Source organism: Lutjanus erythropterus, chromosome 4 (genome assembly GCF_056507025.1).
Source record: "Lutjanus erythropterus isolate fLutEry1 chromosome 4, fLutEry1.hap2, whole genome shotgun sequence".
In the NCBI taxonomy this organism is placed as follows: domain Eukaryota; kingdom Metazoa; phylum Chordata; class Actinopteri; order Lutjaniformes; family Lutjanidae; genus Lutjanus; species Lutjanus erythropterus.
In genome coordinates, this window is record NC_139320.1 from 20,492,213 (window position 1) to 20,510,310 (window position 18,098).

Here is an 18,098-nt window from a genome sequence, read left to right on the forward strand (position 1 = left end):
TACTCATCACTATGGCAATGATGGCACCACACTGTCGAGTTCATTCCCTGGTCAACCTGCATAACTGTGCCTGAGACACAGTGGAGATGGCTGATTTTAGGAAACTGGCTCTGAAAATGAGTCTGGTCTCAAATTCAAAATGATTTCTGATGATGATATTAACACAATAGCTGCATTTTACCCATCAAGCTGTTAAACAGAGAGACTGACTGCAACAGAATGATCTTAATTTCCAAAATAATCAAATTCAAGGGAACCAATCATGAAGACAGCTTATTATCTCATACTGATTGGATTCCTGTAAGCTGAGCGTGTAAATGTAATGTTGGGGACTAGAAAAGAGGATAAAAAGGAATCAGGAGAGACAGGGGGATTTTTTATTTTATTAGATCATTAAAGCATATGACTCAACAGTTCTGGCCAAATAAGAGAGTAAAGAATATAATTAAAATATAATGCAGATAAATGAGCAAATAATTCATTTTAAAAACAATAAAATATTTATAAAAATGTTTGAGTGGGAGTGTTTCCTGGACTCAAATTGAGTTTGTTTGAGGTGTTCTTTGGATGAGGACATTTGTTCAGAAAACCAGACATGGGAGGGGGAATGAAAGAGTGAAAAGGAGAATGAGGGAGAACGAAAACCAAACTACCCCCCCCCCCCCCCCCCCCCCATTACACAACACACACAAACACCCATACGTCAGAAGAGCCCTGCATTCAGCACGGCCACTAAAACTCCAGCAACAGTCAATCACCTGCTCAAAAACTGATTGGAAGAACAGACAGAGACGGCTTCACATTTCAGGGTCTGACAGAGAAAGGAAAACCGCTGATCATAGCACACAGAAATGTGATGTACACGTCACGCTCGGTTCAAAGTTGAGCCTGGGACATCAGCTCAGGAGGGAAAGGGAAAGGTAACACGTAAGCTCTGGTAAACAGAAACTTAAAGAAATCATTAACTAACTTTTATACATAAATAGAAACAGACCTTTGGGATTCTACGTCAAAACACACAGAGCTACACAAAGACAAACAAACACTGCATTACACAGACAAGATTAATTTAATCAAAGTTCTGATTAGAGTTGAGCAAAATCATGTTTAAAATTAATAAATCCAGATTTAAAACTAAGCCAAGTTCTGTTGTACAATTCAAAACTAATCTCAGTTTTATAAAAAGTTATATTGTTTGCTAGCTGCTTAAAAGGCTTTTTAAAAATATATAGTTTGCTAACGAGCTGAAAAGGTTTTATGAAGTTATTGTTTGCTGGCAGCTAAAGCTTTTTTTGTTTGGTTTTTTAAAGGTTATATTGTTTGCTAGTTGGTTAAAAAAGTTTTTTTTTAAGTTATAATGTTTGTTAGCTGGTTAAAATGTTTTTAATTAGTTATACCGTTTGCTAGTTGGCTACTATATTTTGTTTAAAAAAAGCTGTATTGTTTGCTGGCTAGCTTAAAAAAGAATAAAGTTATAGTGTTTGCTAGCTATCTAAAATTAAAAAAAAAACGTGCATACTTTGTTTGCTAGTTAGGTTGAAAGTTAAAGAAACATTACCTCATGTTTGCTACCTAACTAAAAAGTTGGTTAGCCTAGTTAGCCTTCTCATGATGACCTCAAATAAGCAGCTATTTTAAAAGTTAAAACCTAAACCTCCTCAAGTGTCAGTTTAAAGTTAATACTGGATCAAAATTGATTTTGTGCAAAATAATTCAAGTTAATCTAGGTTTAGAGTAAAAACTAAACAGAGATTTAGAGAGAGCTTTAAATTTATTTTACTTAATTTTCAAGCTAATTTAAAAGTTTGGTGTAACAAATAAACATGAGGAACTTTTGCAACAGTGTTTCCACCGCCAGAACCACAAAACATAACGTCAAAGATAAAAATTATTTCAGTAGAAGTCCACTCCTTTTTCCTTTTAACTGGTTAATGTACAACTCACTGTAACTCTGCAGGGGACAATGTAAACACAGGCTTGTTTCATCTGATTTCAAGGAGAATCTGAACTGGTGGCAGACATTAAGAATAACTACATGGAAATAGCTAATCCTCCTGCTGATGGTCTTGTTTCCAGGAAACATCAGTATTAAATTGAGACAGTTTCATAACCAGTTAAATACTCTGTAGTGGCTTTAATTGGGGTTAAAAAATGAATTGTTCTTGGGTGCAGCCCATCCAAACACTTCTACAAAGCTTATTGATAACAATGATATTCAGCCTAACGGGGGGAAGGGGACCTCCTGCTCTCCAATGTGAAGTGGAAGATTTGGAGGAGGAGGACGAGGGAGGTATCTGCGGCATTCCACCCCTCCAAACCTGCCGGGCTGGTTTCTGGGTCATTAAAATTCCTCTTCTCCTCACTTCTCCTCTCGAAGCCACAGTTTCTGCCCCAAGCGACATGTTGGCTCCTGTCCACCTGCTTGGCCTCGCCTCCTCTCCTCACCGCCACTCTCTCTGTCTCTCTTATCTCCCTGCTGCAGAGCACACTGCTCTCTCTGTCGGTGTCTTTCTGGCTGCCTTGTGTCTCCCTCTCTGTCACCCCTTCATCTCCCTTCTTTCTTTTCTACATCCAGATGTGATCACAATAAATTGTCTTTGACAGCACAGATCTAGACAGTCATCCCTCATCTTTGTCTCCTTTCACTCCCTTCCAAACTCTCTATTTCTTTTTTTTTTTTTACTTCAACTCACCTTCCTCTCTTCGGTGTCTGCTGCTTCCCTCTCCACTGAAGCGTGTAAGGCGGTATTCTCTAGAGTGTCACTTCTGCTTAAATCTGAGATGATGAAGCAAACAAAGTAAACGTCAAACCTGCCCAGACTCCTTACCACTTGTTTAAGTATCCCCTGCCAACAACAACAACAACAACCACAACCACAACAAAAACAGGCATGACCTGACTAAAATATGTACAGGCAACCTGAGCTTCCAAGCACTTCCAAATGTCACCTATACAACAGAGAAAACAGCAACAGGTACGACAAAAGCCGCTGGAGAAGCTGTCACATGTTGAAATTAAGTTGGCAAATATCTTCAGAATCTGATGCTGACTGTACATGTTGGTTGAGGATTACCATTGATCTGTCTGTGTAACACCATGCAAGCCATTTATTTGTGTCAATACAATGAGTCCATGTAACAAAGAAAGCTGTGGAAACCTTAAATCACAAAGGCTGCAAACAAATATGCATCAGATTGCCTGTGTGCATACCAAGTCCTTGCTACCGCCACTCATTGAACATGATGCATGTCATATATGACACGTTTACTTCTGCATGCAAGATATTTGAAGCATGCATATGATGTCATTGCCAGAAAACACTCACCCAAGACAAAGGTTATTATAGTTAAGTAGAACTTAACTAAAAACTAACACCAGATATGAGAACAAACTTTTTAGTCAACTGCAATAAAAATAGAAACTAGACTTAAGATCAAAAAACAAAAACAGAAACGATATTGTGTGCTTACAAAACTAAATAAAAGAAAAGAAAAGAAAACAGGAAATGTCTTTAGTTTCAGTCGTTTCAATTCAGTCAATTTGTTAACAAACATGAGGAGGCCCTCGAGCATGTTGAGACCAGGATGTGTAACTGACTGAGTCAGTGGCCTTCACAACGTATTTATACTGTAATGTCTGTTCTGAGCCTCTTAAACTTTGCCCCTGAGAAATAACCTCCATATGATAATAACAACAATAATAATAATAATAATGATAACAATAAAAACTTACTAAACAAATGAAATGAACAGACCCACACTGGAAACTAACTGAAACTAAACTGAACTGAAACCAAAAGTTAAATTTTAATAATTATAATAATAATAATAAGAATAATAAGAATAAGAATAAGAATAAGAATAAGAATAAGAATAAGAATAAGAATAAATGATGACTCAGGAAAAAATGGGTTATACAGTGAAACAAAGTAGAATGTGTACAATTTATGTAGGGAAAATAAACAAGAGTTTTATTTCATGAAAATTAAACCAAATCCTTATCATTATTGTTAATAACTGATAACAGTAACTGCTCTAAAAGATGTTTTAGCTGTCCAGAGTTGCCACAGTGAGAACTCAGCTTGGGGAAACTGCTCTATATTGTCCTCTGTGTGTCTGGAGGAGCTTTGTCAAGGAAATAACCCTGATGATGTCGTAATGATGTCATCAGGGTGATCTGGGTTTTATTAATTATATTTATGGCCAAATGTCTGTGTAACAATTGGGAGTTTCCAGGACTTTGAGATACATGAACATTTACCAGACAGTGAGGGTCTGATGGGAAGTTGCAGTGCAAGATGCATCATGGGAAATGTAGGATCCATTGAGTTTGGAGCTTGATCAACACTAGGGGATAAAAGGATATCTTAGACTCTGCTGATATTTTTTTTTTTCCATTCTTTTTTAAACCTGTCTATTGCAAGTCCTCCTTCTTTATGAAAGTGCAATACAGAATCACTGGAGTGTTTTTAATTATGTTGTACACTGTAAAATAAGTTGAAAACTCATCAAGGTAACTGTCTTCACTAAACTTTTGAGTTTTGAATCAAACTCTTAAATTTTGAAATAAACTTTTTAAAAAGTTTTACTAAGCTGTACTTTTTAAAGATTATTTACTTTTCCTCTTCTTCAAAAAATGCACCTCAGAAATTACTGAAGAAACACATTAAAGTGAACGTGATTTAATATATTTAATTGCAACCACCCTGCAAGCACTCCCTAATAAAAACAAGTTGGGTTCACAGCTGACTGTGAACAGACTTTTTTAATCTCTAAAAGACTCAAAATAGTTTTCTCTTTTATGATTGTATGCCAACTTGTAACTCCAATGTTTGTTAATAAAAACAGTACCTATCTATTGCTAATACTTTCTGTGACTGCTAACGAGACAAAAACCTCCCTGTATTTCTGACTGTATGTCCACTTCTCTGGAGAAACCTTAAGACAAATGGCAGACTTTGGGGAAGTAACACAAGACCTGCTGACCCACAACACACATGAACAACCACACACAAGCTCACACTCCCTCCCAGGCTAATCTCCTATACTGGGCCCCCTCCCCAAGAGCTGGAGCTGCCTTTGATCAACACACATTGTCAAGGCACACTGGGTGACCTCTGTGTGTGTGTGTGTGAGGCAGAGAGACAGAAGTTTAGTGGGGGTGGGAGGTCCTAACCTGAAGTGCCGGATATTGTTGCGCTACTTCCTGCCCTCTAAGCCCTGACCCGGGGAACCACGGCCAAAGAGCCTTTTGTTTAGCTGACCCTCAACCTCTCCTCTGCCCCTCCCCGTCTCCTGTCCCCCTCTTTCTTTCTTTTCGACCTTTTCTCCCTCTCTCCTTGAACCTCAAACATACACTAATGCCAAACTCTTGGAATTGATCATCAAAGAGACCACCAGAGTCCACACAGTCTCCCACACACATACACATGCACACACACAAACACACACACAAACTCATACACATGCATTCCTGCTATGTTGCCATAGCAGCAGAGATCCCTGATATCGTGCTTTGAACTTGTATGAGAGTAGGTCATTCTCACCTTTACGGTCCACTCAGACAGATCAGATGTGACACTGAGATGCTTCCCTCTAAAGGTTAATGTATGTGTAAACACCTGAAATGTCTGAAGAAAAGCCAATATACGTTATACACAGTGACATATTAACAAGAAGGTGAATAAACTCGTCAGTGACGATCAGCACAGAGAGAAAACCACACAGATGTGTTTTAAGCCACACTAAACGTTGTTTGTTTGTTTTTTTTAGATAATTTCAGTCAGTCTGTATGCTCATTGGTTGGTCTGCCACTTGGTCCAAAATGAGATTTCCAGGTTAAAAACATCATGTTAACAGAGAAAAAATTCTCTCCATTGTCACTCGTGGTGGACAACCTTGTTGACCACATTAATTGCATTTGGGATTTAGCACTATCGTCAGTTCCAAATTTATATTTAGGCTATACGATACATTGGTTTTATGATTTAAAAAAAACAAAACCTGCATATCAGTCCCTTCAGTGTCCCCTTTACTTTGTGTTTGTAGTGCTAATTAGCAAATGTTAGCATGCTAACATGCCATACTAAGATGGTGAAACAATAAATCGGCTACACATCAACCCAAATACACAGCGTTTTAGCATTGTTATTGTGAGCATGTTAACATGGCAATGTTAGCTTTTAACTTTTTCATGCCGAGTACCCCCAGAATAGATGCACAGACCCCATTTTGAAAACAAAAGTCCTATGAAAATATATCACAAATTATTAAACCCAGCTAAAAGGAAAGATCAATGTTACAAATAGGCTACAAAGATGAGATTTGGTGTGATTTCACCCTCCACTGCATCCCTGGTTTCCAGCCCACATCTCAACAGTATGAAGCCCTAATGCACATGCTACTACATGTGACTCAGCTGTAAGAGTGTATGAGGGCACATAGCTCTCTGTGTAAGAAAGTTAATATCTGCAATCTGATGCACTGGCACGTGTGCAGACAACACATGCAAAACAGATATCACACACGCTCATACAAACACTGAAACTATCTTCAGCTTTGACTCAGTCCACTTTAACTACCGAGCTTGTCATAGCTCTTCCAGTTATTTCAGATTGCATGCTGTCAGGCAGAGACAGAGAGAGACGAATTTAAAGGTAGCCTGACTGGTTCGATCACAAAGAAAACTGTCTGTGTGTTTTGTATTTTGGAGCCAGGGGATTACGAGAGTGGCTGTGTTAAAGAAAAAAAAAAAAAAAAGTGAGACAGTAGTGTGCAGAGTGATCCCGAGCCGTGTCGAAGGAAAGTTCAATAGAGAAATTCCTGGTGCCACTTAATACTGCAGCATGGAGGGGAGCCTCATAATGGGTTAGCACCTCTTCAGAGTGTTCCCTCCAGCACTTTGGTCCATTAACATCCCTTTCAACCATTTAAGTTACCCGGTTACATCATTGCAGTGAGTTTTAAAAAAATCTCTCCTTGTCCTTTTTTGAGAGACAAATGACATTGTCTGTCAACAGTAGATTGTGCTACTCACTATAATGCACATATCTCCAATAGACAAAAATACATTTCTGCCCGGTATTTCCTATTTTGTATGTATGTGTACAAGTGTAACGCATAAGACACCAAACCATTTCAACTATTTTAGCCAGATATCACCTTAAATGGGTGGGTGTGTTCACATATCAAAGCTGCCCTGCAGTTTTCAGTGTATGACAGGTCTATCTGGGTGTATGCAGGCTGCAGGTAGCTCACTCCTGATATTACATATGTGGCTGTAAAAGGTGGCGTTCAGAAGTCGTTAATGCAGGCTGTTTGACAGTTTGTTGACTGTATTGATGCAGATGCAGATACGGATCGTAATGCATGCAACACAAAGCAAGTGTTTGGATTTCATTGAACCAGTGACCTAAAAATGGATTCTTTAGATTTGAAGCAACCACTGTGAGACAAGTGTGTGCAGGCATGCTTTAAAGGGGCAGTTGACATTTTTTGAATTGTGGTTATGTGAGATACTTGTACATGACCGGTATATTAACTGTAGATGGCGGTAGCTAGCCCACCAGTTTGGGGAATCACAGATTTTCATCAGTAACTTGACACAACTCCTATCTAGCTGAAAGTAACATGAAACGTTAAACTAAAATACAGAAAGTATAAACGGGAACACAGGAGAGAAACTAAACTTCTAACCACAGAGATTCCATTTAAAAATGTCTTTAGACACTCTGAGAGGTAGAGAGTATTGTCAAGGGGTTGCTGCAGTAGACAAGACGTCACCGCAGCCCGCTTGGAGGCAGGCTGGGTGCGCTTTGGCTCTGCTGTGGAGAAGGTCAGTCTCTCGGCCCAGCTCACCATGATAAAACTGGTAATGCTCAGTGTCCGTGCTGGTATTCCTCTCTGCTTCTTCAAACTGGGGACGTGTTGCCGGCAATCTACTGTAGATAATACACTGTTTATGAATAAGTACCTCATACGACCCCATTTAGTGATCCAAACTATTCCTTTAATGTTCTGTTTAGCCCTTCTGTTTTGATCTTACTGCCACTTCCACTTACGCATATCTCTTCTATTCTTGTTGGTACTCCACACAGTTTTCCATGTGCTGTGTCCTGCCTTTGGTTGGATTAAAAAGATTGGGAAAATTGAATCATAAAAATTATATAACTACCCCTCATTTAGCATTATTAACAGGATTTTCCCAGTATTCATGTGGCTGTTTCATACAGCCCATGAACTCATATTCATGGTGTTTCATCTCTCACACAAAACAATTAGTCATAAAAAAAAAAAAGGGTTTTGGCACAGCTCAAAGGTTATATGAGACACACACAGAAACACAGAACCAGTTTCAATCTGAGAGAATAGCACAGGCTGTGTTGCTGACTCACTAAGTAAGGCACCTGCTATGGGCGTTGTAAGTTACACATATCTGGAACTTTAGTCATATAAAGCCAACAGTCTCAGGTCACTCACACTGCTTTCATATCAGCAAAGCTTGATATGTGGTGGAGGAAGTATTCAGGTCTTTTAACTCACTTATGATAATACTCAAATACCCCAATACAAGTCCTGCATTCAAAATTTTTCTTGAGTAGAAGTTAAGAATAATTAAAGTCCTCTTAAAGTACTCAGTATGCAGAATGGTAATCTGTATGAGAAATGTGTTACTTTCCACCTATAAACCCTACACAACACTTTCTCTATAGTTGTATTAAATCCAGAAATTTACCCATTGCGATTCACATGAAAGAGACAAAATTGCTGGCCATAATGAGAGTAATTATACAGCCTGACTTTCATCGTTGTTTATGGCACCCACAGGTTCCATTGCCAGTGCAACGCCAATTACCTCAATAAAATGTATTTTTATGTTTCCATGCCGTGCAACTGTTTTGTGCGTGAAACAGGCGTGTCCAGGCTGAAGGCCTGTCACCACTGTTAACTGATCTGCCTCCAGTAATTGTGTTGTGTGCAGGCACGAGAACAGATAAGATTCAGAAGCTGGGGGCTGAAATGCAGCACCTTTACTCAGACCCACCTAATGCCCTTTCATGTGGTTTTGGTTCATAGAATCAGTTTACTGTCCGTTTTATTCGGGACTGAGCATGGGTTTAAAATCGCACCTGGGTTTATGTTCCTGTTCCCGCAAGTATCCACACGCTCCTGTTCTGACCTTTCACCTCATTTTCAGGGACACAAGAGACAAATTTAACCATAGACAGCAGAGTTTCACTTCAAGTCTGCGTATGATCTTGCATTTGTGCACTGTAGATACATACTATTTATTTTCAATTCAAAAAGTTGGTGTCTGGGCTGCCTTAAATTGTACGTTGACTGAATGTGAAAAGACAAGTTCAGTTTTTTGTCTTTTAATGGGTCAAAACAAGTAACTTTTCTAATCAAATAAATGCTATTAGTTCAGATGTACTTGAGAAAAGTGTGACGAAGTAAGGACTGAGTTCAATAATCATACTCATGTTTGTAAGTTCTGAAGTGTTCTGAAGATAATACTTAAAATTGAAGTTTAATTAACTAACTAAATAAATAACTTGCATATTTAGATTAAGTTAACGTGAAAAGATAAGTTGATTGTACCAATTTCCTGTGTGACTTTTACAGTGTATTCAAATTTTGCCAAACAGATATTCTAATAACACTCCCAGTACACATACTGTCTCTGGTACATTGTGTTATTTTTAATCTCCAAAGCTGTGACTGAAGTTTCTTGAGGTTATTACACTTCATAACAGCACTCCTAGCCTGATATATTAAAGGATCAACACAGTACTTGTTGTTTCATGTGCTGAGATCACTCACTGACTTTTTAAAGACAACAAGCGAACAGGAGTTGGCAGGTAGGTATCTCTTTTATAGGGCGTCCTCTGAGACAAGTCAAAACTTGAACAATAGGACGTCGTTATGCATGTCAGCCGAGGAGGAATGCTCAAGATCCGTCGGTATGCAACCAGGCAATTACTCTCATATACGTCAGCTCTCTCGTGTTTTCAGCGGCAAGCCTGTAATTTCCCAATTACTAACCTTCATTGGAACTGCTTTGACGGCATCAGTGTTTGTCTGTTAGATGGTTGTACATGTTTCTGTTAATCTCTGACCTCTTGAACCGCAGCCTGTGGCCTGCACATGGAAAAGTAAATCATTTAAAAACTGTGCAGCAGAGATCTGTTGGTTGTTTGCGGGTGTTATGGGGTAAGATAGTTTGCATGCAAATAACTGTGGCAGGAAGTTTGTCCTTTTCGACCTTTAATGTTCAGACGAGTAACGATGAGAGATGTTAAAAGATATGCACGCTTAAAATAATAGTTCAAATTAATTGAGGAGGGTTGTAAAGGATATTTCAGATGATTTAATGTGTGGATGGTGCACACCACACCCCCAGTTTGGAGAAGCAGAAACAAGTACCAGAAGCTAAGCAATGCACTGCTGTGGATGGTTTTAGCAACAAAATGTATTTTTTAACACTTAAAGAGATTTACCAAAAAAAAGAAAATCCAATGCCGGTTTAAGCATATGTTATATTTAGAAGATTTTTACCACTGTACGTCACTGTTTGACAACTTTCTCTGACAGGTAACAGAGTTATACGAGACAAATATTGCTCTGTTAAAACCAACCAAACTCCACAGATGAAATCTGTAATTTTACCTAGCAGAACACAGGAGTTGCTGACCTACTGCTGCCTTTGTTTGTGCTATTGTGTGTCTTTGGCGAATCCAAACTAAATCTTTTAAACACTTAAGATTTACTGAAGTGTTAACACTTTAAACACTTAAGTCACACAATACCACAAACAACCTAACAGATCAAGGCAGCAGCTGACCACCGACTCCTGTGCTCTGTGAGGTAAAATTACAGTTTTTGCCCATGGAGTTTGCTTGGTTTGGCGAGAGCAATATTTGACTGACATAATCGTGGTTCCCCATCAGAAAAGGCTGTCTGACAGCAAGGTGAAGTAGAGAAAATATTCTAAATATAGCGTACACTCATACTGATATAGACTGTTTTTTTGTTCCTCTCTACTTCTCAAAAGTGAAAGCGTGCCAACCAGCACATATTGTGGCAAATACACTGACTATTGATAAGCCTCATACAACCACACTTCAAATAATCTGAACTGTCCCTTTAAACAGGGCTTATTAATAGGCAATTAATCAGTATGAATAACATATTCAATTTAGTGCTTCCTCCATATTGGCTCCCTCAGGGACCCTGAGGGGGAATTGAAGGTTACTTTAATTTCCTGTTATTTCACTTTCAAGAACAATGGGGGAAAATTGCAAGGCTGAATGATTCATCCTACTGTTACAGGGACAAACTCGACACTCGGTGGGTTAAATGTTTGATTGTGTTTTAGATCTGTTGGTCCTTATATAAACTAGTTTAATAAATCTGCCTCTAATTACTATTAAAATGGGATAATAGAGCATAGCTTGTGACTGTTGCAGCAGGCTTGTCTTTAAAGCCACTCATCTGATGTCACATAGGTATTGTTGGTCGGAGAGAAGCGAGTGCATAAAATGATAACTCTCGCCACACGCACAGCATCTTACATAACATCCAAGAATCCCTGAGTTGCTGCTGTTTTAATCTGACGTAAACAGCTGCATCATGATTTTGTATTTTATCTAACAGACCAGCCCTTTTTGAGAAATCCGCTCTTAAGAAACCTGAAACTGGTTGGTTGAGCAGACATGTGTGCAAACAACGAAACTTACGCCGGAAGGTGGTGCAGCACAGCAGGTTCCTAAAAACTACTTCTGGTAAAACAGGGAGGAGAGGGAAGCTGACTCAATGTACACTCAGTAAACACAGCACTCCTTTATGGAAATGTGACAGATCATCTGCACAGAACAGAGTCTGGCCTCCCAATTACTTTAAGAAACCAGATTAAAAAAACAGATAGGCATAAAATAAATGACTCATTCACTTCATGTCTGCTTTTGGTAGGATTAGAATGATGTCTCAACAAGTTTCATGTTCAGTCTCATGTGAAATGATCTGGTGTGATTAAATGTCCAAATGTTCCCAATGCTGTTTCACCACTTTACAAGAACTGTCATGTCAGGAGTGATAATCATCTTCAAATGAGACTTAATCAACAAAATACTTAAGTTAACGAATTTCTTGTATGCACAAATGATCTTATGCTTGAAACAAGTTATTACTCGACATTTCTCCATGTATAGTGGAAAGAACGCTAAATTAGTACATTTGCGCAAATACTGTACAGTTTTTAGGCGCTTATAGGCTGCTCCACTTGATTATTTCCTTTGTTTACTACTTGTTTTTTCGACTTCACTACATTTCAGGTGCAATATTGTGCTTTTTACTCCACAGCATTAATCCAACAGCTGGAGTTACCTTGTAGATTAAAGCCACTACAAGGAACTGTAATATTCTGTTGATTTTGGAGACCCTGTGTGGCGTTTTCTCCATCCTAACCACAAAAAATAAAACTATCTAAACAAAAATTTCCTCCTGCTTCTCTTTAACTGGTTAGTGTGCTATTCACTGTATTTATATTGTATACTGTACTCATATTTATTAAATCATTTATTATAAAAAAAAAAAAGCAGTTTACTGCAGCATGGCAATTTGTTTGAGAATGTACACCATTAAAGCACAACTAAGAAGGGTCTTGCAGTTTGAGCTGGGTGGTACAGATGAAAAATCTATCACAATAAAATGTCTAATTTCAGTCAACATCAATTATAATTGATCATTTCAAATTAACCCGGGAGACCAGGAGAAAAAAAAATCAACTACTTTATTTTGAATTTAGCCACTTTATTTTTCAAAGCAATAGACTTAATAAAAAAAACCCTGCTATACTGTTGAGCTGACCCGTCCTTTTTTATTAATTTCTTCACTGTCTGCACTTGCGTTCTCACTCCATGCTGTTTCTGTTGTTGTGTCACACGTCAGTGGTGCAACTGAACAACACACCTGTTAATGATTGACCGTTTGCATGTCACCCGTCACACGCTCCATTATCAAGGGATATGATTATGATCCAGGGCATATTCATTATGTGCTTTCAGTTTGCACTTAATGCATTTTAGTGGAACTCCTGAACATTTCATTGAACAAGTGTCTTATTAGTATTGATGATTGATTGTCCATTGCTGATATATACTATGCTGTTGTTTTATTGCCCAGGCCTACTTGCATTATTGCTTATTTGTGTGAATCTGTCTAATGGAATCTTTTGTCTTGTGGTATAATGTAGTTTTAAGACCCTTTATATTGTTTACATGTGATGCATATTCTTTGATTTCTGCATAAGCTAATTCACAAATGTTTGCAGGGTTTTTTAATGGTCAGCTGGGGACAGGGTACATACACAAACCACTAAAGGTGCATCAGAAGTGGTCCGACTTTCTTCTTCTTCTTCTTCTTCTTTTTTGGCAGTGGCATAAATATAGACTTGTGACAATATGAAACGAAATGTGGTAGCTAGTTCAGACAGAAAATGAATAAATTATTTGAAGTCAGTAGTATATGCTATATTTAGAATATTTTCATCACTTTCTGATAGGAAACCACTATCATATGAGCTAAATATCGCTCTCACCAAACCATCTGGGTCCCCCAAAAAATGAAAGGCTGTAAATTTTAAATTTATATCTGCAGTATACCTTTGCTACAGCATTTAAAATGTGTATATTGTTTTACTGATAAGAGGAAAGAAACAAGAGCCAGTTAATTCCACCTAAATGCACTTATTCTGTCTCATTCATGAAATAGGCTAAAATATACTACAATGTTTTGCTGATAAAAGGAAATAAGAACAATGAGATGGCCTGTTAGCTCAGCCTAAATAAATTTCTTTGTCATTTACAAAGTTTTATGTTAGTTTTATGTTTTCAGTAAAGCATCAAGTTAATACAGGGTGATATGGATATGGATAAAAATGGTCAGGAATATTAATTTATGCAGAACTGAGCTATTCCCTGCATTTATTGATAAGACTTATTGTGACCTGGGTCGAGATGGTTTGTCATTTTTAAAAAAGCAGGTTCTCAGGGAAAAAAAAAGTTTGGAAAACACTGTACTAAAGGACCTAAATTGCTCCGCATCCGTGGTTAAATAGTGCATTGCCATTTTCTGGATCCAGTTTGCTGTTTATTAATTCAGGGGCCCGTCACAGCGGCCCCTGAGGGTCCCCACACACCCTCATGCAGCTTCTTCCGATCACCACCAGACGACTCTCTCTCGCTGCCTCCCTCCTCCCTCTCTCTTTGAAACTATAGGCTCCTCCTCTGACCAGGTTACGGGGCGGGGCCTGGCTGTGCAGAGCCGGGAGGCAGGCAGAGCGTCTCTCGCCAGCCACAGCTGTGTTCCGCTCCACTCTTTGTCGGTGCCTCTGCTCTCTTGCGCTTTTCTTTTCTATCCGGCAGAAGGATACAAAGAGAGAGGACAGACAGACAGGCAGCATGGACTAGAGACAGAGCATGAGAGCGGCGGGGGCAGCAGAGGGACACGAGAAACCTAACCGGACTACAGACTAGTCCAGACACGGATCTGTTATCACCTCCAGACTGGATACGGAGCTCCGCCGATGTACGCACTGGATTTTACCCACCAAAGAGTGTCGAGACCGGGGGGAGAAGGGCGGATTTTATCGCGCAGGTGAGGGGTTTGTTGTGTCGGTGTCAGCAGAGAAATGTGGAGAGGCTGTCCGTTTTCTTTTCTGCGTTATATCAAAACCACCGAGCGCTGCCAGTTTACTGCAGTGCTTCAGCGTCGGCTTTTAAAAAGTGACGTACAGTCCTACAGTGAACCAGAGTAGAGCCGCCGCTGTGAAATAAAGCACCGGGGTGCCCCGTTTATCTTTTGTCGCTGCTCCGCCGCAGTGCCCGTGTGTGTGTGTGTGTGTGTGTGTGTGTGTGTGTGTGTGTGTGTGTGTGTCGGCAGTAGCCTACGTGCAAACTTGCGCGGGCAGCGATGTGTAAGCGGCACGTAGACGGCAGGGGCCGCGTATCGGACTCCCGTGATCAAAATATATGGTCCCCAGAGAGGGAGAGAGGTTTTGTTACAGTGGTGATTTTATCTCCTCCTGCTCTGTCGGAGACGCAGCTGTAATTGCAGGCATGACGTTAGAGAAGAGACCAAAGTCACCAGAATAAAAACAGAAATACTCTGATTATGTTTTCCCGTTTTTTTGTGTGATTAATCTGAGGCTGGTGACTCGGTGCTCTACAGCAGGATTAGGTAATATTTTTTCCGCTTCAGTTACCGGCTGTGTGAACCCTTCTCTCTCCTCTTAAAACGGGAATCGTTATAACAGGCTGTAATGCTCCTATATAGGCTTATCTTTTAATGTGCCTGTGTCAGCACATCATTATGGTGGCTGTTGCTGTTATTCCTGTTATATCTGCAGGGTCATTATGGGATCAGAGCAGCCTGTAGTTGTTGTCGGAGGGGTTAAACAGGTTTCGTTTCAGCGCATAGAGGGTTTTCCTTTCCAAGGAAAGGAAAGATGCGTTTTCACAGTTATTTTTATAGCATAATTGCTCGTCCAAGCAGCCTATTAATCATCGCTTTATGCGCCAGGATGACTTCACCTTGGAAACTTAAGATTATAGGATTATAGGTGTTAACTTTGATGACTAGCTTTTTCTTTCTCTTTCTCGCAGGACTGTCGGGCTTTAGAAGGGGGGATCATGGATAAAACTTTGCACATTCTCCAGAAATCCGCAGACGGTGTGCCGACTGGGATCTCCCTGGATATGAGTTTAAACATGGACGAAGGGGAAGACTTCGCGGAGCAGCAGATCGTGGGACTTCCGGACAAAATACCTCTGGTGAAACCTTATTTCAAGAAGAAGCAGAGGAAATTGGACGCCAAATGCCTCCACCGCGCCCTGGAGGATCCAATACTGACCACTTTGCTGAGCACGGACACGCTGGTCTCCGGGGACGGGGTGTTTGTTCCCAGGAACCAGGCTGGCCGGACTCCGGGCACCTTGTGCGCAGCGGCCGTGGTGAAACAGAACTGCATGGGCCAGGTGTGCCTCAAGGACCCGGCAGCTGCTGACGATGCCGCAGCTGGAGCTGGAGTAGCCGGGTTGATGACCCGGGATGGTGATGTGGAAATAGCCGATACTACTGCGGAGCTGGAGGAGACTGAGCGGCGAGGGGAGCGACCCAAGATCACCGATCCCACCCCCGACAGAAGCTGCTTTCAGCCGAAACCTGGCCTCAGGGCGGCCGGGAGCACAGTGACAATAACGCCGCCCAGCAGGGATATAATACCTCCCATAGTTGCACCCCAGGCTCCTCACCAGGAGGGGGGCATCAAAAGCAATGACCTCTTAACCTCTGGGGCTAAAAACCTTCCAGGCAAAGACTGCACCCACCAAGTCCAGGAGCCCAGTCCCCTCATCCTGCAGCCCGACAAAGGAGTGTTATTTCAGGATAAGAGTGAGGAGGCCTCCCTGGACCTGGTTTTTGAGCTGCTCACCCAGCTCCAGTATCACACGCATCAGTCGGACTCAGTGGACATTTGTGTGGATTTCCTCCAAGGGCAGTGTGTTTATGGCAATGACTGTGCCCACCACCACACCGTGCTGCCCTACCACTGGCAGATCCGCAGGAGCAGCAGTCAGACGTGGCAGAGCATAGCAGACGACTCCCAGGAACAGCTGGAGAGACTGTACTGCAACCCGGACAATGAGCAAGTCAGGCTCAAGTTTCAGTAAGTAACCACCTGAAGTGTTAACTGCAACAATTTACAATAAGACTGCCATTATAAATGCTTTATAACAAGGTTATTCATTAGGTTGTAAACAGTAATTATTAAACAGTTATTAACAACCCAAATCCCATTTTTTGTACACCATGTGAGCTCACTATTTGGCAAGATACAGTTACTGATGACTACAGATGAATCTTACTAATAGCACTAATGGTACTAATATACACTGATATTATATCAAGACTAGATATCAGCTTAAACTTTGGATATATTGTGATATGACAGAAGTCTATTCTCCACTAACAGTCATTCCTACAATAATATCAAGGTATTTGGTCAAAACCTGATAGCATATGCCTTATCAACACCTGTGCCAATAAGGCAATAATGTTAATTAATGATATATTAATTTGATTTGCCAAATGCAACTTTTTGACTGTTGAGAAATGCTGACAGTGGTTACATGCCACTAATTTATTAATAAATATATGATGAAGCTGACAGGTATATTTCTGGCTAATGGAGAAGACAAAGTAAGCTAAGTAAGAAATGAGATATGAGGTTTAACAGTGCAGATAAATGTGGCCTCACTATTTGGCGAGCAACAAACCACTGTTGCCTTTTATATCTAATGTGTTGTAGCAGCTTATTGATGATTTATAAAGTGTTTACAACTTAATTAATAACCTAATTATAAATAATTTATGAGGGTAGTTCTACTGTAAAGTGGTACCTTGTTTATTGCAACCTGCTGGTTGTGTTATCCTGTGTTGTGTATACTGTGTGTCCTGAGAGGAAGCAGTAATAGAGTGTTTCTGTATTTCTGTTTTGGATCTCTGCAATCTTTTCAGTTCAATTGATTCAGAACAGGAACTGAAACCGTAATTCGTGCACTTGTGGAGAAGCATCATTTTCCAACTTGTCTGTTTATTATGAGTACTGACAGTTAAATGTTATTTTTTAATAATCTCTCAATAAAATCAAGAGCAAGTTTAAAATTCTGACAGAAATTCAGTACAGTACATTGCACCCACACCAGCACATTGTATGCACTGCTGAAAAGGCCACTATGTGGTAAATTGATAGGTGCATTGTTGCCATGTCACAAGTACCTATGAATTAACAAATATTTGACACTTGTGACATGGCAACAATGGTGCAGTAAGCTGATAGGCTGCCTGTGAATGATAAGCACTTCTGGTTCGGCGTGTTGGAAACAGTAGACTTCGGCTTGAGCGAGCTTCCTCTTTGGTTTCACCACCACCGGTGACAAACCGAAGGCTTTGACTCTACAGCTGTTCTGTACATGTGTTGCTGATGGACTGCAGCCAAGTGAATGTGCCTGTGTGAGTGTGACTTTCACAGTTCTTAATGC

At 40.1% G+C, this 18,098-nt stretch overlaps 1 protein-coding gene across 1 annotated transcript in view; it reads left to right on the forward strand.

The window, feature by feature from the left end:
• The first annotated feature begins 14,322 nt into the window (after positions 1-14,322).
• tiparp (TCDD-inducible poly(ADP-ribose) polymerase) overlaps positions 14,323-18,098 on the forward strand; it is a 29,006-nt gene continuing 25,230 nt past the window's right edge. The window contains exons 1-2 of the mRNA XM_084717316.1: positions 14,323-14,655; positions 15,663-16,723. Coding sequence (XP_084573442.1) covers positions 15,690-16,723 — 1,034 coding nt within the window. The 5' untranslated portion in view covers positions 14,323-14,655; positions 15,663-15,689. The remainder of the gene's footprint in view (positions 14,656-15,662; positions 16,724-18,098) is intronic.